The 25811-nt window shown below is 55.6% G+C and overlaps 7 protein-coding genes and 1 pseudogene across 8 annotated transcripts; 2 read left to right on the top strand and 6 right to left on the bottom strand.

Moving 5' to 3' along the window:
• Positions 1-720: 720 nt before the first annotated feature.
• GCG54_00008871 lies at positions 721-3480 on the bottom strand (annotated as a pseudogene). Its single transcript has 4 exons — positions 3338-3480; positions 2198-3287; positions 1701-2122; positions 721-1634 (listed from the first exon to the last, which is right to left on the bottom strand). Coding segments are annotated over exons 1-4 (2569 nt in total).
• Positions 3481-4107: 627 nt separating this feature from the next.
• GCG54_00008870 (Pisatin demethylase) lies at positions 4108-5942 on the top strand (the record flags this gene model as incomplete). Its single annotated transcript, XM_045408828.1, is given in 6 exon segments — positions 4108-4336; positions 4353-4516; positions 4581-4838; positions 4888-5502; positions 5562-5699; positions 5754-5942. The coding sequence occupies 6 exon segments, from the start codon at positions 4108-4110 to the stop codon at positions 5940-5942; spliced, it is 1593 nt and encodes a 530-aa protein (XP_045266571.1).
• Positions 5943-6857: 915 nt separating this feature from the next.
• On the top strand, positions 6858-7144 carry GCG54_00008869 (uncharacterized protein; the record flags this gene model as incomplete). The annotated part of the gene is made up of 2 exons (XM_045408827.1): positions 6858-6938; positions 6998-7144. The coding sequence occupies 2 exons, from the start codon at positions 6858-6860 to the stop codon at positions 7142-7144; spliced, it is 228 nt and encodes a 75-aa protein (XP_045266570.1).
• A 970-nt stretch (positions 7145-8114) lies between these two features.
• GCG54_00008868 (uncharacterized protein) lies at positions 8115-9578 on the bottom strand (the record flags this gene model as incomplete). The annotated part of the gene is made up of 1 exon (XM_045408826.1): positions 8115-9578. The coding sequence occupies one exon, from the start codon at positions 9576-9578 to the stop codon at positions 8115-8117; it is 1464 nt and encodes a 487-aa protein (XP_045266569.1).
• Positions 9579-10246: 668 nt separating this feature from the next.
• Positions 10247-13616, bottom strand: GCG54_00008867 (uncharacterized protein; the record flags this gene model as incomplete). Its single annotated transcript, XM_045408825.1, has 3 exons — positions 10247-10265; positions 10351-11276; positions 12564-13616. The coding sequence occupies 3 exons, from the start codon at positions 13614-13616 to the stop codon at positions 10247-10249; spliced, it is 1998 nt and encodes a 665-aa protein (XP_045266568.1).
• A 2918-nt stretch (positions 13617-16534) lies between these two features.
• On the bottom strand, positions 16535-18187 carry GCG54_00008866 (Carboxypeptidase Y-like; the record flags this gene model as incomplete). The annotated part of the gene is made up of 3 exons (XM_045408824.1): positions 16535-17769; positions 17825-17908; positions 17959-18187. 3 exons carry the CDS (start codon positions 18185-18187, stop codon positions 16535-16537), a joined length of 1548 nt encoding a protein of 515 aa, XP_045266567.1.
• An 829-nt stretch (positions 18188-19016) lies between these two features.
• Positions 19017-22241, bottom strand: GCG54_00008865 (putative glycine dehydrogenase (decarboxylating); the record flags this gene model as incomplete). The annotated part of the gene is made up of 2 exons (XM_045408823.1): positions 19017-19078; positions 19133-22241. The coding sequence occupies 2 exons, from the start codon at positions 22239-22241 to the stop codon at positions 19017-19019; spliced, it is 3171 nt and encodes a 1056-aa protein (XP_045266566.1).
• Positions 22242-24385: 2144 nt separating this feature from the next.
• GCG54_00008863 (Nucleoporin NUP57) lies at positions 24386-25597 on the bottom strand (the record flags this gene model as incomplete). Its single annotated transcript, XM_045408822.1, has 3 exons — positions 24386-24490; positions 24544-25190; positions 25255-25597. 3 exons carry the CDS (start codon positions 25595-25597, stop codon positions 24386-24388), a joined length of 1095 nt encoding a protein of 364 aa, XP_045266565.1.
• Between the last annotated feature and the right edge of the window lie 214 nt (positions 25598-25811).

Raw genomic sequence — 25811 nt, 5'->3', positions numbered from 1 at the left:
AATATTATACTTTAGTAGAAGTTTATAATAGTTTAAAAAGTGTTAGAATACCTAAGAGATTTATAAGTAGCTTTATATTATTAAAAAAGGTCTTTAAGAGTACTAAGAGTAGTAGTATATTAAGATAACTACTTATACTAATAAGTAAGTCTATTTAAAGCCTCTATAAAAGTTATTTATATTAATTATAATACCTCTAAAGTCTAAAGACTTTAATTATAGTTAATAGTTAGATAATAGCTTTTATAATACTATTATTAATAAGATTAATAAGTTAGAGAAGTATTTTAATTTTATAATTACTTAGTTTATTAATAATCCTATTTAGTAGTAGATTTTATATTAGTAGACCTTCCTATACTTAGTAAGTTAGCCCTTAATATCTTTACTATCCTAGTAATAGTAATTAATTATAAGAGGGTATTTAGCTTTATTAAATTAATATTAATATTATAGAGGCTATTAATAAAGCTATTACTACTTAAGGAGATATAATATCTTTAGAACTAAGTTTAAAATAGTAATATTACTCTTAATAAGTATTACTTTAAGTAGAAAGGTTAATAGGGAATAGGATAATATTATAATACTAAATAGGTATATTTCTAATATATTAAGATATTATAAGAGCCTTACTAACTTCTTAAATAGGTAATATTAGTTAAATTAAATTAAGTCTATTAAGTTAAGTAAGTTTTTAGTGAAAATCTAGTTAAACAGTTAAGCCTGACCCCTAGGCTTAACTTGTTTGATTGGTATGTAGCGCTGACTCCAGTTGTGTGGTCGACCACCCCTAGAAACCTGTTCCCAAGCGCCAGCTAAGAAACTACACAACGGCGACCAGCCACTGGCAGACAGAAGAATCCTTCGACACTCGGAGATCATCCGAGCACCACTCTTAGTGCTCTTCAGGACCCCTACGCCCGTGATGTGAACACTTGAGCTTCCATTTTCTAGCCACGCCTCTGTTTCCTTTTCATCTTGCAGAAGATCAACCCTTGTTGGCCGATCCGTTCCAGCACAATTGGCAGCATCACCAGACGACATGCCATCTTTGAGCTGCGCAAACTGGTCAAAAGCCCAGATGTAAAGAGCGACTACCAACATGCAAAAAGGGCTGTCGCACGAGAAGTGTTTCTTGTTCCGAAGGGTCTTGAAGACCACCGCCGCATGCCAGAGACATTTCCGGGCATGCGAGGGCTTGTTTCGCATCCAGTTCTGGAGATATTCTCTCGCCGCATCGATTTGAGGCTCCGTAACCTGCCACCCGGAGAACTCGTACAGCTTCCGAAGCGGCACCTGCCTCAGGATTGACAGGACGTGATAGTACGTGAGTAATGCGTCGCTCTCTGTTGATTCCGATCTGGAACTGTCTATGCCTCTCAGCGATTCAAAAGCATCGTCTACGGATGTTGCTGCGTTTTTGAGCAAAGTGTTGATGTTTGGCTGAGTATCGACGGGATTTGACATTCCTGCCATCAGCGTCTTCCACAACGGGGACGACAGCTGGTAGTGTAGGAACTTCTCTTCTGTGTAGAGGCTAAGCATATGCATTTGGCGGGCGAAAGAGCCCATTTGCGTGACTACGTCATGCTTATTTGAGAGATCTAGTCCGATACGGCCTGCTGCTCGTACTGCGGGTTTCTTAGTAAAGTATTACATGAGATTGGGTATGAAAGTACTACCTTCTGGGCACCGACTCTCTACTCGCCATCTTTCAGCGTCGCGGCATTTCCAGACAAGTTCATGTGCAGGGAATCTATCGGTGAGTTCGTGAAGCTTGTAAATCGGCGGCAAGCTCAAGAAACTAAGCTGAAGGCACTCGAGTTCTGTAAAATACAGTGAGAATGGATCGTCTGGGTCCGACTTGTGGAGCGTCTACTGACTATAAAGGCAATGGACCAGTCGAACTCGCGACTCGGCGGCAAGCCAACCTCTCCAATCTTGTTCGTGGTCTGGGGCGGGTTCCAGTCCGTCGGTCCCGCCACGCTGGAAACTTACCACGAAACGACACAAGGATATCAACTGGCTCCTTTGCCACTGTGCTCTCATGGAGCCCCGTTGGGATCCCGAGAACTGTAGACAAACCAGGCTTATCAGCGTGCCCTGGACTATGTGCAGACTTGGGGTTCGGTGTGGTTCTGGTTTCTACGCCTGGTTAGCACGAACGCCAACTGTGTGTGAGTTGTGAACTTACGTAGGCGGCCACGGCTCTACCAAGAAGTTCTTGGAGCCCTTTGGAGTACTGCTCGGAGTTTGAGATGGAGGAGTACTGCGAGCCAATTGATGCAACAGCAAGCACAGAGACCCACGACTCGTCGCCAGTCTCAAGCATCGCTGGATGGATAAAAGGAAATTGAAAGTCAAAATGCTCATAGTAGAGCTGGACGAAGGTAAGGATCACTCTTGCTTCGGGGAACACTTGCTCTCCTGACGGGCTCTGTTCCTGAAAGAACTGAGCCAGCCTTTCGTGGCCGTTGATTTTGCTGACATGGCGAAAGTCCTCTGCGAGTAGAATGTCCTCGTCGTACAATTCCAGTGATGGGAAGGAGGGGATATCTTCGCAAGAGGCACAGGGCTTTCCCCCTGGGGTAGGACCGAGCCCATCGACGGGATCAATATATCTGGAGGCGGCCGATGCTCCCGCTTGAGCAAATACACCGTTGCTATTCAGAACGGACGATGGCACAGATCCAGGAAGCTCGTGGTTGAAGAGATCTTCGGTGAACGACCAGGGGAAACGCTGGTTGAAGGAGACGAAAGCCGAGTTCCAGGCTTGCGTGCCTTCGGTTTCGATGGGATGCATAGCTGCCATAGCAGCGGACAAAGTTGCAAACTCAGACACCGCATTCATTGGTTGTCCCACTGGAGTTGCCGTTGTACGAACACTATAGCTTGGCATCGGGATGACGTCGGCGTTGAGGCTCGGTCCAGGTTCATTCAGCGTTACGAGGCGTCCGTATTCGGCGTCTGTCGGCATTGGAGCTGTTGCAGCACAGGAAGACGCGTTGGGCAAAGTGCGTTGATCCCCGGCGTCAACTGCCGGTGTCTCGGAGCCGTCAGACTGGCCGCCCGGGGTTATTACCCCATCGGAGGGTCCCTCATCGGACGGGTAACGGCAGATTCTTCCCTTGCTTGCGCATGAGCGACAAGGGTTGCCTTTGGAGCACCGTTGTTTTGCCCTTGAACATGAGAGACACGCTTGGGGTTTCTTGCCAGGCCGTCTTGGTGATGAACAGGTCGCGGAATTCAGTTCATGAGTCGTCAAATGTCGATTGAGGACGTCCCTGAGAGATTCAAGTCAGCCGTGCCCCGACGAAATCTAGACGCGACATACTTTCGAGAGAAGGCTCTCAGGCAAACCGTACATTGGAACGGTTTCGAACCCAGATGACGTCGGAGATGGCGGTCGAGATGCTCCTTCCTTCTGAACGCCTCGTCGCAATACCTGCAGCGCAGGCCGCGAGAATCGCTGTTCATGTTGTGAACGGTTTCGGAAGATCGTGTGGAGGTGAAGAAGGGACAAACAGTCTCTGACGCCAGATGTTGGAACTGGTCAAAGCCACTAGTCAGTCGGACGACCCACTTAGTTCCCGTCATCCCGGGCGATCATCATCATTCTTTCCGGTGTGGTGGAGGTTAGCTTCGCGATGCTTGATTGTTATTGACGGCCGGCCAAGAAGGGACGGACTCCGAGGTCAACCAGGCCGTTGCTTTGCGTGGTGGGAGCCGCTGTGTCTTGTTTCATGCATGCGATCCAGTCATTAGGCAGAGTATGACCCTGTCACACCAATCAAGGCCACGATGTTTCTCAACCTGTGTGTTAATGAATCATGCTGGTGCGGCTTTCGGGAGAGGTTGTGGGGGTGGGGAACCCGCGCGCCGCGCTCGCGGCACCCCATCGGGATGGTGGCGGGGGGTTAGGGAAATGTGTAAGTGCCGACGCCGAGATCTGCCCCACGATCTCTCCCCAGCTTATCGAATGAATCTGCCCGGTCACCATGGTCTCAAGGCTTGGATGGCAGATATAATGACTTCTGTCAGCCGTTGTTGTTGGGCTGGCAGTTCATGCAGTCTTGCATTTACTTTCGGACCAAACCTTACACCATGATTCTACCAATTTACGCCTTGGAGGGCAGGCCACTGCCGCCATTGTGGTGGGCAATTCCTTTCGCAGTGATTGCATTTTTATTTTATCGAATCATCTCTGCCGTTCGAGATCCTCTGAGACATATTCCGGGCCCGTTCCTTGCGAGATTTACTCGGCTGTGGTTGTTCCGCCAGTATTGCCGCGCCGACTACGAGAAGACGGACAGGAAGTTGCACGAGAAATACGGTATTTAGACCCCTAGCTTTCCTGCATGCTCGCTACCCTTTTCCAACCATGCAAAGGATATACACTGAATATTGCATTGAATTTTCAGGTCCCATCGTGCGGATAGCCCCTGGACAATATAGCATCGACAGTCTCGACGCAGCCAAAACCATCTACGGACACGGTAGCCACTTTGCCAAGGTAACTTCTTCTAGCATACGAAATCGAATTGCACCCAGGGCTAATATACATTGACTCCCTACAGAATGAGTGGTACGTTCCATGGGGAAATCCTGCCCTGGGCAACCTCTTCAACGAGTTGAATCCGAAAGTCCACTCCGCCATGCGTCGACAAGTTGCCAATGTCTACTCCATGTCCAACATGGTCTCATACGAGCCCTACGTCGACGAGTGCACCGACATCTTTGCCAAACGCTTTACCGAATTCTCAGAAAATGGCCGCGTTATCGATCTCGGGCACTGGTTCCAGTGCTACGCCCTCGATGTCATTGGCAAAATCACTGTGAGACGGGCATGCCATGGTATAATTGAGTCGTACTGACCAAGTGTAGTTCTCCAAGCGCTTCGGGTGTCTGGACGACGGAGGAGATCCCCAGGGAGTCATCAAGGCGCTAGACGAAGTCCTGACGTTCAGCACCACAGTCGGTGTCTATCCGAGGCTTTTCCCCTTCTTCTTCAACATCCTCAAGTACCTCGGCTCGGGCGGAGAACCGCGGGGGAATGCATACCTCGTCAAGTTTGCGACCGATCAGGTCGCAGCTAGTCGGTTGGAAGAAAAGCCTAAAGACGGGCCCCAGGATTTCATTTCTAAACTAGTCCAGACTCAGAGAGAGCGACCCGAAACCGTCGATGACGCGTGCATCCTGACAGCTGGAACCACCAACATTGGCGCTGGATCGGATACCACCGCGATCTCCTTGAGCGGTATCATGTACTACCTTTGCAAGAACCCGAGAACATTGGAAAAGCTGCGGAAAGAACTGGACGACGCCGAGGCGGAGGGGTCAATCTCTGACCCGATTACTTTCAGAGAAGCACAGGCATTGCCGTACCTTCAGGCCGTCATCAAGGAGAGTCTCAGGTTGCACCCTGCGACCGGACTCACCATGCCTCGTGTGGTACCTGAGGGTGGAAGACAGCTAGCAGGAAGCTTCTTCCCTGCAGGAGTGAGTGATCGATGTAACTAACATTCGTAAAAGGGACAGTTATGCTAACACTTCCGCAGAATGTAGTGGGAATCAATGCCTGGATCGCACATCACAATAAGGAAGTGTTCGGCCATGATGCGGACGACTTCCGGCCGGAACGATGGATCGACTCAAGCAAGGAGCAAAAGAGTGACATGGAGTCATACTTCTTCGCCGTAAGTGGATGTTAGAAGGAATGCAGTTGACCACGAAGCTAACAACGTCTCAAGTTTGGTCAGGGTTCGCGCACCTGCATCGGCAAGAACATCAGCTTGCTGGAGGTATCCAAGGCCATTCCTAGAGTCGTGCAGAACTTTGACGTGATACTGGAGAAGGAGGACGACTGGAAGTGCACCAACTACTGGTTCGTGAAGCCTCGGGACTTTTTCGTCAGAATCAAGAAGAGGGGGTCCTGCTGATCTCTAACCCTGGCTTTCGTTGCACTGCATCCATAGCTTGGCAGAATGGCCGGGATCGAAGTTGGGGGCCGGCTGGTTCGGGTAATTGTACAAATAAGGCGTTGTTTTTTTTAATTCTTTTTTTTTCAAGAATTGAAATTGGGCTGTGAATTGCTGTGTAATGGGGTTTTTGTGCAACTCAATTGTATGCTCCCTGGTTGACGTGACATCGTCTTAAATGGGTTTGGACAATGGCCGTTTGAAGACGACAACTGTGAGATACATGTAGACCGCATCAAGGCAACAAGGTAAAGCATCGTGACTTGTTTCCAAGAAGCTTCAGTTTCCGATTCCAATAAGCAAGCCGCCATCCACTGTCGTCATCATCCAAGCGGCCCCTCAAGCACGGACGCCAAGCAGGTCAATCCACAACCTTTATGTCGGAAAACAGGAACGACACAATGAAAATAAGGCTGCAAAGAGTTTCTAGACCCATACATAGACAATCTCGTGACCAAACCACCTCATTGCTTTCTCAATTGAGGGTGGCCAAGCAAGTCTGACCACGCGACACGGGGCGTTTCCTCCGGGCCATCCCACCTAAGATCTGCGATCTGACATCGCGGGGCGGAGACCGTGGCGGGGCTTGCCCCACCATCAATGACGTTAACAAGGGGGGAGCTCTACGGCGGCAGGTACCCGGGAGGCACTTGCACCTTCCCTGCGTGACGTCAATTCGATATCAGAGCTCTGGGAGCTCGAGGTGAGGTAAAAGGTCTTTTTAAATAGCTTCCTCAGCCCCCTTCCAATTGTGCCTTCTATCCTTCAACCATAACGACCCTTCACATCTTCCTCAAGAACAACATCGAACTGCTTCCCAAAGCAACTACCTTACACCTACCACAAGTCCATATACATCACCAAAAATCAAATATCATGCCTCGCGACGGATCTGGTGCCTCTGACAACGCCGTTGAGGCCGGCCACGACATCGTCCACGGCGCTGGTGCCATCAAGGTACGTCGCACCTGGTGCAGCTTCCTTCCTTGGATCTCAATACTAACAGGTTGTATTAGGATTCTCACGTCGACCGTGCCGACAAGACCGCCCCCATGCCTGAGATCGAGAAGGGTCTTGCCATTGACGGCAAGGACGCCAGCGGAGGCCAGAGCCAGGGTCTCGCCAAGGGTGACAACGTTGGCCAAGGTGGTCGCTCCAACTAAGACTGCACACATCGAGTGGTTTCAGTAGCGAGGAATGGATGGAGAGAGGATGGTACCATACCACTTAAAAAGATTGCCGCTGAAGAAGCGGTTGATACAGTGGTGACTACATGAGGTAGTCTAACGAGATATGAAGCCTAACAAATCAATCTCTAATAATTATTCGTACGGAGAGTCAAAGCTATGATGTATGAAGTCGTTATTTTCATTGAGCGCGCCTGACATTCGTACGCAAGCTCATGCAAATGCGTACTGTTCGTGACCATGTTACTCACCACGGCAGACTCTACCCAGCCCTCCATGGGCCCAACAGTAACGCCCGCGTCAGCGGTCCCGCAATGTTCTCCAAGAACGGGTAAATGCCTAGCACAGCATACCCTAACACCAATGTCAATATCTCATGCATGATCACGCGCTGCCGGGCGCAGTGATTCGAGAAACCTACAGACGACGACGGTCTTCCAGGATAACCAAGATACTGCTAGACACAAGCAGACTCGTGGAAACTGGATGATCCCGCAGACCATCAAGGCGAATCCGAGGACCTGGTCCCATTGAAACTGGGTCATTTGGCAGTCGTTCGCGGGTGGCCGACAATGCGATGCCGTTCTTCTATTGAGTGACGTGTGGAAAGACGAAATTTTTGCAAGGGATGATGAGGGCAAAGACCGGCGATGAGATCCTGCCAAAGTCGCAAATCGTCCGTTTTAAGTCCCGCACCCCATCAGACGAACTCAACGGACCATGTCTCATTGTCCAATCTCAACCATTCCACACAAAACCACCTTGATTTTCACACAAAGCCTTTCAAGACACAATCTCCTTTGTCAGTAAAACGTAAATCTCATTTCATCAGGACCTATCTGATCCAGCAAATCATCCCGCAATGTCGCGGTATTATACCACCCCATTTTGTCTATCCCCTCATAAAGAAACCATATTCAATCCTCCCCTTAAAACACACACTCTCTCAAGCCTCAAAAACAAGAACAACACCGTCATCGCCAGCAGTGACGACTCTCTCCCCGGTCTCACCCTGCACGAATCCCAACACACCTCCGCCCTCGCCACCACCCATGTGTCCCTTCCACTCCTTCACCAACCCAGCATCCGCCGCCCTCAGATCCCACCTCCTCACAACACCATCCATGCCGCAACTTGTCAGCAGCCACGAGTTCTTGACAAACTCCACCTTGACGACGCTGAAATCCTCGTGCGCGCCAGGCAAGCTCCTCCTCACAGCGAACCTCCTGCCGGCATCAAACACCGCAATGCTGCCGTCCACCGAGCCCGCCGCAAGCAGCGTCGACGCCTGCCCCGGCCCGCCCGCCGCAACCGTGAAGCTCAGCGTCTCGATGCCGTCCGACGCCGTCTGCAGGCTCGCCAGGATCTGCCCGCCCGCCGCCACGTCCGCCGCCGTCTTGCTCTTGCCGCCCTTGCCCGCCTGCGCGCTGCTCGCGAGCCGCGGCAGGCTGACGATGCGGATCGCACCCCCCGCGCCGCCGACGGCCACGAGCGCGCCCTTGGGGTCCACCGCCACGCTGTAGAGCCCGCCCTCGACCTCGAACCGCTGGTCCTGCGCCGTCATGCTCACCGTCGTCTGCCCGTTGCTCTCGACCAGCCCCTTGGCCGCCGCCTCGCCCCACACGTCCCACACGTACAAGCTCGAGTCCTCGGCGACGGTGCACAGCAGGCTGCCGTCGGGGGTCCACGCGCCCGCGGTGCAGGGGGCCTGGTGCAGCCAGTACGTCTGCACGAGCTGCAGGCAGTTGGCGGGGTCGCCGCCGCCGGCCGCGATGTCGATGGTGTACACCCAGACGGAGTTGTCGCTGGCGCCGAGGGCGATGGTGTTGGGGTACTGCGGCGACGGGCAGGGCGCGATCCAGTTGATCTCGGGGACCTCCTGCGCCTCGGCGATGAACTTGATCTGCACGCTCGCGGCCTCGGCGGTGGGCGAGTTGACGCGCACGGCGTGCACGCGCAGCTTGCCGTCCATGCCGCCGCTGACGAGGAAGTCGCCCTTGGGGAGGGTGAAGGCGATCGCGTTGATGCTGTCCGTGTGGCCGTCGATCGGGTAGATTGCGTCGAGGCTGGTGCTCTGCTGCGGGGTCTCGCCGGAGAAGGAGGCGGGGAGGACGGGGCGCGAGGCGGCGGCGGCGGTGGAGAGGAGGTAGCCCTTGCCGGGGGCGTCGTCGGAGTCGCCTTCAGAGCCGCCGGTCGCGATGATGGTCGGGTGGATGGGGTGCTGGGCAATGGTGAAGACGGAGTCCTTGTGAGCGTCGAAGTAGGCGACAGAGTCGTTGTGGAGGGTTATTTCCTCGTTGTCGTCGTCCGAGTCCATGGCGACGTCGTCATTGTCGATGTTGACCTCCTCACCGACCTCGTCAGCGCCGAGCATCTCGGGCTCCTCGTGGTCGTCGTTGTGGGCGGACATTTTGGGCTTTTCTTTCGGTCGGTTTGCTCTGGGTTGGGTTCTTTCGATGGGATTGCGCTGAAGAATGGAATGCGCTCGTCGACTGTCAGAAGTAGACTGTCAGTCGCGCTGGGTATCTGGATATTAAAAAGAGGCGCAGGAACCAGAGGACGTGGTTTATTAATGCGTCGAGGAAGTTCTGCGTGCTTGATAAGCAGGGTCGGCAGCAACGCAGAGGTGAATTTTTTTGCAGCTTGGATGGCGGGGTGGCGGGGTAAAATTTGTCCAGGAAGCGCAGGCGGTGTGGGCCCGGTGACGCTGGGGGCATCGTTCGGGAAGATGCAGCCCCGGACGTCGGCGCCCCGGAGCTTGGTCGGTGTGATTGTCCGATGCGTACTTTCAGGCTATCATTCTTTCAACTTCTCACCTCGACATCGAAACTTTTTGCGTTTTCGGTGAGTTCCTAGTCTGGCTTATCGTTCGACTATCCCAAGGCCACAGCGACGATGATGCGCTGATTTGAGCTTCTAGTTCAACTCTTCGAAATTCGCGTCTCAATATAAATTGAACGAGTATTATTTCTTTTATCATAATTGGTCATGTCATTTAAATATCTGTACTGGGTGGCTCATATACGAAGAAGTTATAAAGCGTAAGCCCAATCACCCTCTTCAACTCCCGCTAGTCACCTACATGCCCGTCTGAATGCTGTCTGAAAAGTCCCCCAACACAAAGAACCATGATATATCCGTCTCGAAACTCCCTTTCTCATCAGAACTCCTTTTCCAACTACCTCCCATTACCTCCGCTAGCATCCAACTCCGCCGGCGCCTCTCCCACCGGCAACTCAGCAGGCGCAGCCGGCGTCTGGTGCGGGTACCCCTTAAACTGCTGCCCCGCGACTCCCTGCCCCGGTTGCAGCACCTTGTCGTTCTGGTAATACCCCGCGACGCTCCCTCCAGCCATCTCGCTCGGCGCGTAGCTGCTGCCCTGGTAGTTGCTGTTCTGGTACGCGTACGCGCTCTGCTGAGGCGGCGTCTGCCCGTCTGACCCAGGCTGCGTCTGCTGCACGCCCGCATACTTGTGCTTCCGCCTCCTCCAGCACAGGAACAGACCTGCAAGTATCGCGATGACAACGACCGGAACGACGACCGCCACGGCGACGATGCCCCCCGTCGAAAGCCCGTCACTCGTAGAGGAGTCGCTGCTGCTGCCGCCGCTGTCGCCGGTACTCGTTGTCCCAGCCCCACTGTCGGTGCCCGTGGCCGTCGCCGATGCGGTGTTTGAGACTAGATCGCTGGCCTGGTACACCATCCGGATGCCGTACGCGTTGATGCCGTCTCTATCACTCATCGTCGCCGCCGCGCTCGACGTGCTGCCCCCGGAGACCAGCGTATACTCCACCACCGTCGCTGGGCCCGCCATCCACGTGCAGAACTGCGTCTCCCACCTCTCCGCCAGGGTCAGGTCGTTCTCCACGCATGACAGCGTGATGTCGCCGCGGTGCGGGCAGCACGTCACGGTCGTGATGCTGCGCACGCCGTTGTTCCGAGAGCACTGCGGCTGCGCGGTGTAGCCCGTCGGACAGGCGGTGCCAGGGGAGTAGAAGGCGGTGCTGGCGCCGTTGAACTTGTTCGGCAAGCAGGCCGGGTCGTTGTCGATGGCGAAGACGGAGTTTGTCCAGTACACGCCGGAGCAGGAGGACGGCGGGTCAAAGTTCTGCGTCGGAAGGGGGTTTTCGGGGAAGGTTGAGGCGACGTAGCGCGTTTTCGAGGTTGATGTTGCCGCCGCCATTGTGTGATGATTCTGTCGCAATGGTGCCCAGGAGTGGGATTGGGGACGGTTTGCCCGATCGAAAGGACTTTGGGAGCTTCGTATGGGGAATCCCTGTGCCGTGTATGGGTCCTCGAGTGAATGTGATGAGGCTGTTTTGTGGATTCTAATGCGTTGATAACATGAAAGCGATTGCAATTCGCAAAGTGACAGCAAGTGGGTATGGTCTCGTGTTACGCGCAGAAGCAGAAAACAAGAGGAAAAAGAAGGAGAAAGGAAGAAGCTTAGGTTGAACAGGAGAACAGGGCTATTAGGAGTCAAACTAGTTTTGACGAATCCTTCGCTCGAACTAGTCTTGCTCTCTCTGCTCTCACTCCCGCCGTCCTGGCCAGCCACTCACACTGGCTCAGAAGTCCAATGACGATCCCATGCTTGAGAGGATCCGCTCGTAGGCAGACGCCAAAGGGACATCCGTACACTAAGGAAGCACGACGCTAAGAATGGATGGGACCAAGGACCATGGCCGCCGCAGCCCAGCATTCGCGAATCCTTCGTCAGGTTGTTCTGTGAATACTGACAATGACTTAGCTCCTTTGGCCACCAGAAGTGCAATCTAGTGTCGAAATGGCTAGCTGAGAGCCCAGAAAGCCCCAGCTACTTTCGTTTGTGGTCAATCAAGTCCTCGCTACGAGCTGGGTGGCTTGACGAGGTGTCAGCACTTAAGTAGCCGATACATTTGCGTCGAACAAGCTAAGCTTTCCATGGCTCAGCCACATCCCTTGCCAGCCCAGCAAGGCGCAAGTATTTTGGTGCTGATGGTGAGACGGATAGGCGGCATCGCGGCAGATCATCCAAACGGGTTTTCGTCGCCTGCCAGCCGTCTCGAACGCGGCGACTGAAGGACTGCACACAGAGTGGGTTTTGAAGAGAGTATGTCTGATTATTAGTCGTTCAATTCGGCGTGTTTGCCTCGGATGCTACTGTGATAAGCATTGCGCGCAACGCTGTGTAAATGTGGAAAACATGTGCCTGGATCGGTCTTGGTAAGATGGATAGACACGACGCCCCAACGCCGCGCCGTCCCGCAGAAAAAATGCCGAGTACTCCGCCAAATGCTTAAACCAGCCACCGCTGCAGTCTCCTTCACTTGGGTATACCCATCATCTTCTGGTGGTCAATGTGTTGTCCCGATGGCGTGTGATTCGGTCGGTCTTCCGGGAGTTCCCTCGGCACGGGAGCTGGGAGCTCCGATGTGAACGTCTGCCCCGGTGATGTGTTTTCCTCCGTCGCCCCCGGAGGCTTGTATCCCGCGTAGCTGGTGTACGTCCCATTGTGGCCATACTGCTGAGAGAATGGGACGGTGGGCGATTGATTAGATGGTGCCGCTGTTGATGACGGGTATGTCGAAGGGAAGGACTGTGTGGAGGGCATCGTCTGCATAGGCGGATGATGGTGCGGTTGATACGCGTTTGGGTCCTGGTACTGCTGCACTGACGGTGCCTCGTGGACTTGCTGCTGCATGGGGTTTGCGGGTGGCAATCCATTTGCGCCCTGAGGCGTTCCGCTGCCGTTTACGTGGTTGTACTTGGACGCCTGGCGTTTCCTCCACCACCAGAACAGGGCGCCAGCAATCAGGCCTAGAACGACAACCGGGACGACAGCCGCGATAGCAATGGATGCCCCGGTGGATAGTCCCGGCGATGAGGTTTCTTGAGGTGCAGTGACGTTGCCAGTGCTCGTAGGGGAGACCGTAGCTGTCACTGTCGCTGAAGCCACGTCGGTCGACTGGTAGACCATGCGGACGCCGAAGGCGTTGACACCGCCCGGGGATGTGACATACTCTTGCTCAATCCACGTGCTCGTATCGGCGGTGTGCACGATGTCGATGCGCGTGCCCTCCGGCGCAATCCATGTGCAGAAGAGCCCAATCCACTGGCCAGAAAGAGTGGCAGGGTCGACCGCCGAGAGGATGATATCGCTGCGATAAGGACAGCAAGTGACTGTCGTGATGCTGTGAACGCCCTTGTTGTCGACTCTGGCTGTCATGTAGCCTTCAGGACAGACATATCCTGGCGAGTAGTATGCTGTCTCGTCTTTCGAATGGCTCGTGGGCAGACAGTTCTCTTGGGGGTCAACCATGTAGACGGCCCCATTGTAAATGCCACTGCAATACGTCGGCGCCACGAATTGAGTAGTCAGTGGGTTGAAGGGGAAACTTGTGACGACAACACTGCTGTAGGTACTCGTTGCCGTCGACGATGAGGACGATGTCGCGGTGGCCGCCATGGCGGGCGGCGACCGTGTAGGATCGCGGGGTCAGGGACCAGAGAAGTGCAACACAACAGACGGGACCCGATACGCGAGACGGGGTAGTCGAGGAGCTAGGACAAGACGGTCTGCACACAGGAGTCTAGTCCTGTATGCGACTTGGGGTCTCGAAGCGCGCCGATGGCTGCGGAGCCGTGCCACTAGGTGCTGTTCGGAACCGACGCCGTGGTATGTCTTGAGACGATGTCGGGAGGATCACGTCCACTCGTTGGCAGGCAGCAGCTTTTTGCTGGTTTTGGGATGAACTCTGGGAGATTGAAAGTGGAAGCGAAGGATGGAGGATCTTTGAGAAGGGAAAAGCAAGCGGGGATTGACTGCGAGGAATCCAGGCCAATTCTCGCTTCTCTCCAATGCCGATAGACTTGATGGGTCTTCGGGGGAAATGCTTCTGCTCTTTGCACAGCAGATGGCGCGAAAGAAGAACCGGCAGAATCCCAGGGCAGCATCGGAGGGTCGGCGCCAAAAAGGGGTCCAGAACCGCAGGGCAACAGGGGTTGGGAGCTCTATGGGGTCTGTTGGGTGGAAGAAGGCACGCAGAAATTATCCCCGGACTGTGGGTATGGGCCCTGGAGAGAGAGCATGGAATTGACGAGGGTGGGAGTTCAAGCCGTCTGAATGGTTCTGGTTGTGTTGCAATGAACCATGCAGTCTCTCGTGTTCCCTCAACTTCGCGTGCTGCTGGTGGTGAGCTCAAGCCTTGGCCTTATCAGGTTGGGGTGCTGGGACGCAAGAGCCTTGATCCTTGCGGGTTGCAATGAAGAGACAGCAGAGCTCATCTTCATAATTCGGAACTGACCTACAAAGATACCTCTGACTCCGTAGTCCATTGATTTGGGCAACATGGCCAGATTGACACTGAGAGCGACAGACGCATCTCGACAGGGCTGAATGATAGAGAGGGACGGTCGAAGGATTCGCTGGGATGCATGACAGCGGCGAAGGTTCCACGGACGGTGGTGACTGGGTGGATGGGGGGATAACAGGTCGTTGAAGCGCCTGCGCGAGGGCGTACAAGTTGGTCTTGATGTTTGCGAGCTTGATAGGTCCGACTTCTGTATGCAGAGTCAAACTCTGTAGACTTTTGGCCAGTTGCAATGGTCAAAGGCGACGCTTTTGGGGGTCGAGAGTTTCTTCCTTAGCCCTACGACGCTGCTCCCACGACGTCGGAACCAGCACTGGACCTGAAAGGACATCCGCGGACCGCAGTCTCATCTGACGGCATCCAGACGCGGGCGCCACCTCGTGGCTCGTGTAACGTGAGCGGCGGCGCGTCCAATTGACTTTGAGATGTCCAGCTGGGAGGATGCCCGCGGTGGAGGTTGTGACCCAAGGGCATGCATGGCATGGCATGGCTCATCCTTGATGACGAGATGAACGGGAAAAAATGTTTGGTCGATGGCGTGGCTTCGATCTCAATCATGTCGTCCGTCCGTTCCTGTTGTTGCTATCGGCGTCTGCCTTGATTAAGCGATGGGTGAAGTTGAAGCTTCCAGAAGATGCCCGGTTCAAGCACTCCCGTCTCATCCATCCTGCCCATCTCTCAAGCGGCAACTGCCCCAAAAGTGTCCTGTGCCTGCCGTTCGTTCACTGCTCAAGGCGCCCGTGCACCCCAGCTCGTGGAAGTGGGTCTCGAACAATGATGAGTGGGTCGGCTGAAGACGCTAAAGCGACAGGGATTTCGCTCCTTCCAAATCCTTCGAGACCAACGCTGTTTCCCTCTTTCCCTCGTGTCTTGGCAACGGCTGACCGACTGTCGAATTCAATTCCGCTTGCTTGAGAAGCTGCCGTCGGACTTCTTCCGTCAGCTCAGCCATGATCCATCAAGTCAAGCCACCCTATCCTGGGCTGGGCTGCATTTGCACTGCAATTTGAACCGACCTCGACGATTCCATTGTCCACTGACTGATTGATAAGAACCCTCATTATCCTGGAGTCTCTTCAGCAGCCGTATCTTCTAGGATCAGGACTGGCCCACCAGGACTCTCAGCCAAGATCCGAACCTCCACTGAGGTGGACCAACAAGCCAGCAATGAGTTGGCAATATCGACGATGCCACTCTTACGTCGGCGGAGTACTTTTGCAACCCGACAATCACCGTATCAAGGCCAATCACCACACCCTTTCCCCCGGACCTCGGGCGGCCCCGTTCAAGTCGTTTTCCGGGTCGACATATGGCGCGCATCTGATATGCCGAATTCTCACAAGTGGAGGATCATTAACCGTTGCCCCAATGCTGCCGTCGCAACTCAAATCATCGGTAGATACCTTCCACATCTGATGATGACATGCAGAGGACCAACATGTAAGACGTCTTGGCCCTTCGAGCCAATGGATGTACAAATCGCCCGTGCAAGGCTGACAGTCATGCGTTGAACCAACCTTCCAAACGGTGATGCTCAATCATAGCAATTTTGGATAGCTATCGAGATGACATATACATGACGGATGTCAACTTCGCTGGAACATTTCTGAGAACCATCGTAGCCTCAGGTGACACCAAAGGCTGTCGGATCTTGATCTGAGTATCTGAATCGACTGAGATGTTTTCATTCCTGCTTTCAATCGCTTCCACATATGTCCTGACATTGGTGGTAACAGTCACCAGAATATCCTAAATTAAATGTTATTTTGGTTCAAGAGGCATCATAAATCACGTCCACGCGCAGTCAAGGCATAAACATTTGACGTTCAGTCTGTTTCCATAAACCGATCTGATGAATTGCACCAGAGTTGTTTGCTCATGAGAGCTTGCTTTTCGATTAACGTCAGGTGTCATGGGTCATGATGCATTCTGGGCCATCTGAGCCATTAACAAACCCATCCATCATCTCCACATCGTCAACTTCCGGTCTCAGACTGACAGCGCGTCGATCCCCTCACAACTCCAGAGACCACTGCTCCTCCCTTCCCTGCCCACCAACCTTCACTTCAACACTCCCCTTCGCCGCCTCCTCAAAGCTGCCAAACATCCACTTCCTCACCATCTCCAAACCGACCTCAGGTTGATCCAACGGCACCATATGCCCGCTCCCCTCCACCGTCACAAACGCGAACCTTGTGTCCTTGCCCCCAAGCCTCTTCACAACCTCCTTCCATCTCCCCGCCCTCACGACCCCGCCCCCCTTCTCCGCAAACCACACCCCAAACTCCTTCGCCCCAAACTCAACCTGCCCATCCCACGCCAACTTCTCCGCCCACCGGATGTTGCCCGCCGTGTTACACGCCAGATCCAAATCTCCATTATAAATCAGCACATCCACCCCCTTCTCCAGGATATACTTCACCTCCCTCTCCGTGCTCAAAAACACGTCCCCGGCCACCTCGAACGCGTGGTTCACCTCCATCGAAATCAGGGTGAAATTCTCCCGGTCCACCGCCGCAGGCACCTCCAGCGCCCGCCACACCTTATCACTCTTCACATACTCCTCGATCCCGTCGCCCGCCTTGTAGCATATACTCTCCGTCTCGCACGGCGCCGTGATGTCGAACGGATTCCGCCCGCCCTTGCGCACGTCGCGGTAATACAGCTCGTCCACGTGCCCAAAGCAAAACGCCCCCGCGGCCTCGCACACAATCGGGTCCGGGAACGCATAACACGCCTCCTGGAGGTACATGCACCGCGGCAGCGCCGCCGCCATCTGCCCGCATAAGCTCTCGTTGAACACGGGCGCCGGCACGCCCGGCTTCGTCGTGCACAGCGTCTCGTAGTACCCCCACGTCGTATCCCGCGGACTCACGAACCCGTTGCCGATCATGGCGCTCTTCAGCGGGATCTTGAAATCCGGCGCCGGGGATTCGGTGTTGTAGCGCACGATCTCGGCCGCGAGGGTGGGGATGTAGTGCCCGCCGTAGGACTCGCCGACGATGTGGAAGGGCAGGGCGCGCAGGCGCGGGAAGGCGGTGTAGAAGATGCGCAGGAAGACGTTCATGTCGGCGGCGGCGGCGGCGGAGGTGGCGGGGCCCGGGACGCCGGGGTCGTGGTAGGAGAGGCCCGTGCCGGCGGGCTGGTCGATGAAGATCATGGACGAGTTGGCGTTCCAGGCGTAGCGGTTGTGAACGGTGGAGTTGCCGGAGGGGGAGATGAGGCAGGGGCCGAGTTCGAGCATCATTCCTGGGGTTGGCATCAGTTTCGTGAGACTTTGTTACGGATGAGGATTGGGACTTACCGACGAGGCCGCTGCCACCGGGGCCGCCTGTCATCCAGAGGCTGAGGGGATCGTTTTCGGGGTCGTTGAGACTTTCAAAGTACCCTTTCATCTCGGTCAGCAAATGCGATGAGCGTGAGGAGTGTGTGGCTCACAGAAGAAGAGGTGTTTGCCGCCGGTGTCCAACCAGCCGGTCCACTGCCGCGACCCAGCGGCGCAGATCTCGTCGCTCTGCTCCTTGATCCGAATGGCATGGTTGGGGTGCTCGGGGACGGAGAACGTCATGAACTCGGGGTTTTCAATGTCGGCCTGCGTCGCGACGGCTCCGGTGAGGCGCGCGATGAGCGTGAGGCCCGTGATGGCCAACGCCGCGAGACGAGCCATCTTGGGTGGTTCTCAAATCGTCCACGAAGTGTGAGTATCAGTCAGGGACTCAATGTTTCTTATCATCAAGCCTGAATTGATAGAGCGCGCTTCCAATTGATGAGTGACGGTGCGATGAGTTGATGAAGATGGGATGAAGACATCAAGGTTCCGGGCCGCATGTTTTGCTACTGAGCGGTTGGCACGGCGTCCCGATAAGGAAGGCCGGCTGGAAAGTGGGGTCGGTGGGATTCGAACCCCCAGACGTCACCCACAGTGAGGTCTCGTGCCGAGAAAGTTAGCTTGCGATAACATTCCGGTGATGGTTTTTGAGTCGAAGAATATCCTCGTCTGCAATAAACAGCAAAATAGTCTGATGAATATGCTGCGGATGTCATCCGAGTAAGCAGTCTCACGGCCCCACAGTGTAGCACAACTAGTGAACTTGAGAATATCATTTTCCGGCCCTATGCCAGTCTACCAAATACGACACGTAACCCATGATGCAGAACCCCATTTCTCTCTCGTGTTGTTGAACTCCAGGTAGGTCTCTTGACTGGACCCCCAATAACCCCTTATATAATGTGTATCCCCCTGTTGAAATCGTAGGAACTCATATCCCCGCTCGCTTGTAGGGATGTAAAATGTTGAAGAAAAAAAGTCATCAGAAATATTTAGATGTATAACGTATATCGGATGGAATCTCCGAGGCACCGTCGAATGTTGAATTAGTCGACAGCGCCTCGGGCCCTGTCCTTTGGATGTCGTCATGCAGTCATGATATAGAACCAGGGCGGTCTATGTCTTTCTCTGCTGGTATCACGTCTATGAGATGCGCGCAATCATTGCTTTACGCCTGGGTGGTGTCCTCGACAGGAGGGCATGTGCAGAAGAGGTTGGTGTCGCCGTACGCTGCATCCTGTTAGCCGCCGTCACTCACACATCCATCTCAAGGGGGAAACTCACTGTCGTCAACACGACCCACACTAGGCCAGAACTTCTTCTCCCTCAAGAACGGCAGCGGGTACGCCGCCTTCTCGCGCGAGTACGGACGCTCCCACTTGCCCTCGCCGTCGCCCAGAATGACGTCCGCCTGCGGGTGCGGCGCCATCTTGAGCACGTTGCCCTCGCGCGGCTGCTTGCCCTCCTCGACCTCGCGGATCTCCTCGCGGATGCTGATCAGCGTGTCGATGAAGCGGTCCAGCTCCTCCTTGCTCTCGCTCTCCGTCGGCTCGATCATTAGCGTGTTCGCGACGGGGAAGCTCATCGTCGGCGCGTGGAAGCCGTAGTCCTGCAGGCGCTTGGCGATGTCGATCGCCTCGACGCCGGCGGTCTCCTTGAAGGGCCGCGCGTCGAGGATGAACTCATGCGCACAGCGGCCGTTCTCGTTGGTGTATAGGATCTTGAAGTGCGGCTTGAGGCGGGAGAGGATGTAGTTGGCGTTGAGGATGGCCGTCTTGGTGGCCAGGCGCAGGCCGTCGTTGCCCATGAGGGCGTTGTAGGCCCAGCTGATGGGGAGGATGCCGGCGCTGCCGAAGGGCGCGCTGGAGACCATGGCCTCCTCGGCGTCGGCGGAGCGCGCGGGGAGGTAGGGGGCGAGGTGCTCCTTGACGCAGATGGGTCCGACGCCGGGGCCGCCACCGCCGTGGGGGATGCAGAAGGTCTTGTGCAGGTTGAGATGGCAGACGTCGGCGCCGATCTCGCCGGGGGAGCAGATGCCGATCTGGGCGTTCATGTTGGCGCCGTCCATGTAGACCTGGCCGCCGTACTGGTGGACAAGCTCGCAGGCCCTCTTGACGCCGGGCTCGTAGACGCCGTAGGTGCTGGGGTAGGTGACCATGAAAGCACCGAGCTGGTCGGCGTACTGCTTGCACTTGGCCTCGAGGTCCTCGATGACGAGGTTACCGGTGACAGGGTCGCACTTGACGGGAACGACACGCATGCCGGCCATGGCGGCAGAGGCGGGGTTGGTGCCGTGGGCAGAGACGGGAATCAGGCAGATGTCGCGCTTCTTGCCGTCGGGCTTCTGCTCGAGATACTTGCGGATGGCACGGAGACCGGCGAACTCACCCTGAGCACCGGAGTTGGGCTGGAGAGACACGGCGTCCATAGCAGTGATACCCTTGAGCTGCTCAGAGAGTTCCTCAATAAGGGCGGTGTAGCCCTTGAGCTCGCTGGCGGGAGTGTGAGGGTGGATGGTGGAGAAGCCAGGCAGAGAGATGAGAGCCATCTCAGTGGCGCTGTTGAGCTTCATGGTGCAAGAGCCGAGAGGGATCATGGAGTGAACTAGAGAGAGATCCTTGGATTGCAGGTGGTGGATGTAGCGGAGAATCTCGGTCTCGCTGCGGTGGGTGTTGAAAACGGGGTGAGTGAGGTACTCAGACTGGCGGCGGAGAGAGGTAGGAATAAGCTCAGTGATGCTCTCGGTGAGAGCAGCGTAAGCCTTGCTGGCAACCTCGGCGGTCTGGGCACCGGTGACGTTGCCGAGAACAGTGGCAATCGTGTTGAACACCTCCTCGTTGACGTGCTCGTTGACGCTGATACCAACGTCACCATTTCCATAGTCGCGGAAACCCAGGCCGGCCTTCTTGCCCTCCTCCAGAATCTTCTGCGCCTTGTCACCAGCCTTGATGACGACAGTGTCGAAAAGAACCTTGCCGTCGGGGCTGGCTCCGCTCTGCTCGGTCTCCAAGCCGACAGCCTCGGCAACAGCCTGAACACCACGAGCAAGGCGGATGAGTCGCGACGCAATCTCCTTCAGGCCCTCGGGACCGTGGTAGACGGCGAACAACGCAGCCATGTTGGCCAACAGAGCCTGGGCAGTGCAAACGTTGCTGGTGGCCTTCTCACGGCGAATGTGCTGCTCGCGGGTCTGCAGAGCCAGTCTCAGAGCACGACGACCGGTGCGGTCCTTGGAGACACCGACAAGACGGCCGGGCATGCGGCGCTTGTGGGCCTCCTTGACGGCGAAGAAAGCGGCGTGGGGGCCGCCGAAGCCGAGGGGAACACCGAAACGCTGGGCGCTGCCGAAGGCGATGTCGGCACCCCACTCGCCGGGGGGAGTGAGAACCGTCAGTGCCAAGAGATCGGTGGCGGCGCTGAGAAGGGCGCCCTGGGAGTGCACGAGATCGGAAAGGCCCTTGAAGTCCTCAACCTTGCCCTTGGTGTCGGGGTACTGGACCATGACACCGACCAAATCCTGGCCCAGCGCCTTGATCTTCTCTTCGGCGCTGCTGATGTCGACAACCTCGACCTTGATGCCGAAACCCTGGGCCCTGCTCCTCAAGACGGAGATGGACTGGGGGTGAACAAGGTCGGACACAACAAAAGTCTTGCCGGGCCTCTTTGCGCGAGAGCTGGAAAGCGCGTTCATGGACAGAGTCATGGCCTCGGCGGCGGCCGTACCCTCGTCCAAAAGACTGGCGTTGGAAATCGGCAGACCCGTCAGGTCAGAGACCATGGTCTGGTAGTTGAGGAGCGACTCGAGACGGCCCTGGCTGATTTCGGGCTGGTAGGGTGTGTAACTGGTGTACCACGCGGGGCTCTCCAAAACGTTGGTCTGAATAACTCTGGGAGTGACGCTCGGGTTGTATCCGGCGCCAATCAAGGGCTTCGGGGCGGCCTCGTTAGCCTTGGCCCAGGCCGTCGCCTTTGCCAGAATCTTGCTCTCATCCATGGGACCCTCATTGTCCCACGCGAATGTCTTCCTCTCGGAGTAGACATCCGGAGGCAGTACTTGGGCAATAAACTCGTCAATCGTCTTCACGGGGGGATCCAGCGCCTTGAGCATGGCCTCGGCGTCGCTGACGTCGGGGCCGATGTGGCGGGGGATGAACGACTCGGGCCTCTGGAGCGGCTCAAGGGAGGCGTCCACGGAAGTTTGCCTGCTCGTCGCCTGGGCGTGGGCAGTCATCGCGGAGAATGTTCTCACGCGAGTAACACGGCTCGGGGCCATGCCGGAGGCAACGCAAGAGTTGCAAACCCACGGTGAGGGGGCCGTCTGGCGACCGACGACTCTCGACCGCGGAGCCACCAGCCGAAGCTGGCGGGAGAGGGGCAACCTCAGTGATGCCATGGCTGTGTGTGTATAGGTATGGGTGTGGCGATAAGAAGGGGGGAAGGTATGGTCTCTCTTTTTCCCTGAAAGAAGAAAAGAAAAGAATGAGACTGGTCAGACCACAGCGACTGACGAACCCTCTGTGTGAAGAAAGTTGTGAGTAGAGAAGAAGAGAAGGAGAGGCGAGTGAACAAGAAGTTCGTGCCGTTGTGGTGGTGGTGGTGTCTTTCTTGTATGAGCTGCTCGGATCGGGGACCGAAGACCGATATCGTTGCCGCTCGAAAAGCAACACCCTTGTCGCCACCTGTGAGACCGACTCGGGACGGGGGAGGGTGGAGGGGCCAGAGCAACAGCGCGCTCCTTCTCCCGTCCGTTGATTCAAACACGATGACACGGAGACTTTTTCAGGATCTTTATCTACCTTGATCGAGTGAGACACAAATGAAAACGTTGCAGATGCGAGTAGCAATGGCCACAAGTTGGCTGATTCGGATTTGGAGAAGTCGGCGAGAAGCCGGCTGCCAAACGTCTTTGAATTTTTGGCTTTTTGAGGCGTGTAAGGTACAAGCAAAAGGGTCCCATTGGGAGTCCAGGGATGCCAGTTTCTGAGTCGAGCGCCCTACATACTTACCGCCGCTTCTGCTGCAGCTCCCACCTACCATGCTAAAGGTGCCTCACTGGCATTGGACCTACCCGGCCTCAGTACGGTAAGGCATGATGAGGAGGTACCTGAACAGCCCAAAGGAACCGGTCTGCCACCACCCCTTCGGTTCGTTGCGGGTTGAGCGCAGCGCCAGGAATTGATGAGCGCACACTGAGAAACCGCCCGCCGCCAATCCTTATCGCGACAAGAAATATTAAGGTCCGCTGATAAGCGCGCTAAAGGCCAGCCCGATAAGAACCATCCGGCTCCAGGTGCAGTTCCCCAGCCATCAAGCACCCCTCCATCCTGGGGGCCCCCGAAGCCAACACTGCAAAACATGCGACGGGCTATCCTCGGCCCGGGATCACTGTGCCAAAATCAGACCATCCAGCCACTCAGGGAAGCGCACCGCGAGCCGCACAGGGACAGGGGTGGCGCTCCCCCACCACAGCGTTGTGTGGTGTTTCCAGTGCTGGCATCAGGGCGACGGATGGCTACCCGAACGTGCTCGGTGGCCAAATCCGAGTGCATGTGGAAATGGCATCCGCTACGCAGCCTGTGAGAAACTTCAGCATTCCCACCACCACTAAAGAGCCGCACCAGGTGCAAAGGTACGTACCGCTCAGGCTGGATTGTGCGTGGGACCCATCCAGCTGGAGCTATCTCTAAATTTTTGCGACGACATCATCGCTGAACCGGGCCACGCGCAGAAGAACAAAAGTATCACCAACCTCTCCGTCCCGTCGATACCGTAATACCCCACAGTCAAAATGTTCGGAGGATGTACGTACCCCCTGTTGCACCCTTCGGAAAGAACTGAGAGAACTGACCTGGCTGTGTCCCGCAGTCGCGCCCCCCCAGCTCTCCGAGGAGGAGATCAAGCAGATGGAGGCCGAGGCCAGCTTCACCGTCCAGCAGGTCCTCGTCTCTGCCGTCCTGCTGTACCTCTGTGAGTGACCCCACAGCCTGCATCAAGCCTCAAGAGCCCTCACTGACCGTGCCTCTTCAAAGCCCCCTTCGCCGTCGACCTCGCCTCCAAGGTCCTGTAAATCACCATCACCGACCAAAACATGAACCTCATGGGCCTGCCATAGGGCTCGAGAACAGAAACAGACGCAGACTCTCTGCTTCAGACCCTCCAAAAGACATGCCGCAGACGAAGACGCATACGGCAGATAGGGAGCCATAACCTGGCTGGGAGACGGGTGTACAGGGACAATCATAGAATATCCCCGTTGTAAAATATCATGTGTACAAATGTACAAACGGCTGGTGTGGATGGGCTATGACTATAGATCACATCGGAATCCAGGGACAATCAAACATCACGACTTTAGAGACACCCAAGGGACCCCGTCTGTTTGCGTTTCCACGTGCTCCTCACTAATTTTTGGTGCCTATGACGGGCGATGAGCTACGATTCCTACCCCAACATGTAAAAAAGCTTCCGCTCGCGCCGGTCCGGTCCTCTATTATAACAAGAATCTGACATCTCAATCCGAAACCCTCCTCGTTCGACTCATGACGACGGGTTACGCTCCTTCTCCCACTGCTCAAAGTCTTTCGTGATCGACTCGACCTCCTTTTTGAGGTGCTGAATCTGCTTCTCATAGTCTTCCAACACCTGCAATATGTTAGCCACTGCATGAAACACAGTCTCTCATCAAGAAAACCGACCTTCTTCGTCTTGTGCTCCGTCTCCTCGTTCAGGCCCTCGCCGCTCGCAAAAGCAGGCTTGTTCGTCTCCTTCATCAGCTGGTCCGCGTAGTCCCTCAGCACAATCAGCCTGCTCCACAGCTCCTCCTCCCTCGCCGCCAGCGCCGGGTCCTGCACGCTGCGCTCCAGCTCCGCCAGCTTCAGCCGCAGGTCGTCCTCGTCCCCGCTCATCGCGTAGCCGCGGTTGCGCAGCACCTGCACCCGCGCCGCGAGCGCGAGGCACCGCTCCCGCAGCACCACGTGCCGCCGGCGGGCCGCCAGCGCGCGCACGCTCGTCTCGAGGTCGTGCCGGGACAGGATCGCGTCCAGGCTGGCGTTGATCTGGTGCAGGCGCACGTTGAGCTCGCCGACCACCTTCTTCTGCGTCTGCAGGCGCGCCGCGACGCCGTTGAAGCCTGTGCAGAGGACGGGGATGAAGCCCGGCGCGGGCTTCTTCTGCAGCGCCTCCTCCCACTCCTTGGGGTCCTCGTGCGGGCCGGGCTTGTAGAAGGGCACCGCGGCCTCGTCGACCTTGTTGTAGAAGTAGTGCTTGAAGGCGCAGTTGGGGTTCGTGGGGTTCCACTTCTCGATGATGAGGGCCATCTGCTCGGGTATAGGCTTTTGGTTCTCTGCGAGGTAGATGATCAGATGGATGCTCGGTCAGTGAGAGGGACGGAAAAGGGGGCTACGTACGAGGTGTGTCTCGGCCAGGCTGCCAGAGTGAGCTGGACAGCTGCGCTTGCGACTGCGACAGGCTGGGCATCTGCTGCTGCTGCTGCTGCTGCTGTTGCTGTTGTTGTTGGCCTTGCTGAGGCTGGGCGAGAGATTGACCGAAGCCGAGGGTGCTTCCTTGATTCTGCTGCGGCTGCCCAAACAGACTGAGGCCGCCCTGCTGCTGTTGCTGCTGCTGTTGCTGCTGCTGCTGCTGCTGCTGCGGCTGCTGCGTCGACTGTCCCAAGGTACTGCCAAATCCTCCACCGCCGAAAAGGCCACCGCCCGTCTGCCCAGCGGGCTTCGGCGCTCCGAATAGACTCATGGTGACAACAAAAATGGGTTATCCGTCACTTCGGGTGTCAATCGGTCGTCGTCGCAAGGCTGAAGTTGAGATCGATGCGCAAAGTCGGTTCGCGGAAGAAAACAATGCAGGACCCTTAGTGCATCGTCAAAGGAAAAAGGGAAAATAAGGGGCCTTGGCGGGTATCAAAACGACGAAAAAAGAATAATGAAATCGTGCTTCTGGAAGGAGCCAG

The sequence above is a fragment of the Colletotrichum gloeosporioides genome (assembly GCF_011800055.1).
Source record: "Colletotrichum gloeosporioides strain Lc1 chromosome Unknown consensus_30, whole genome shotgun sequence".
Classification (NCBI taxonomy): domain Eukaryota; kingdom Fungi; phylum Ascomycota; class Sordariomycetes; order Glomerellales; family Glomerellaceae; genus Colletotrichum; species Colletotrichum gloeosporioides.
Note: the sequence above shows the minus strand (reverse complement) of the source record. Positions and strands in the feature narration are given on the sequence as shown.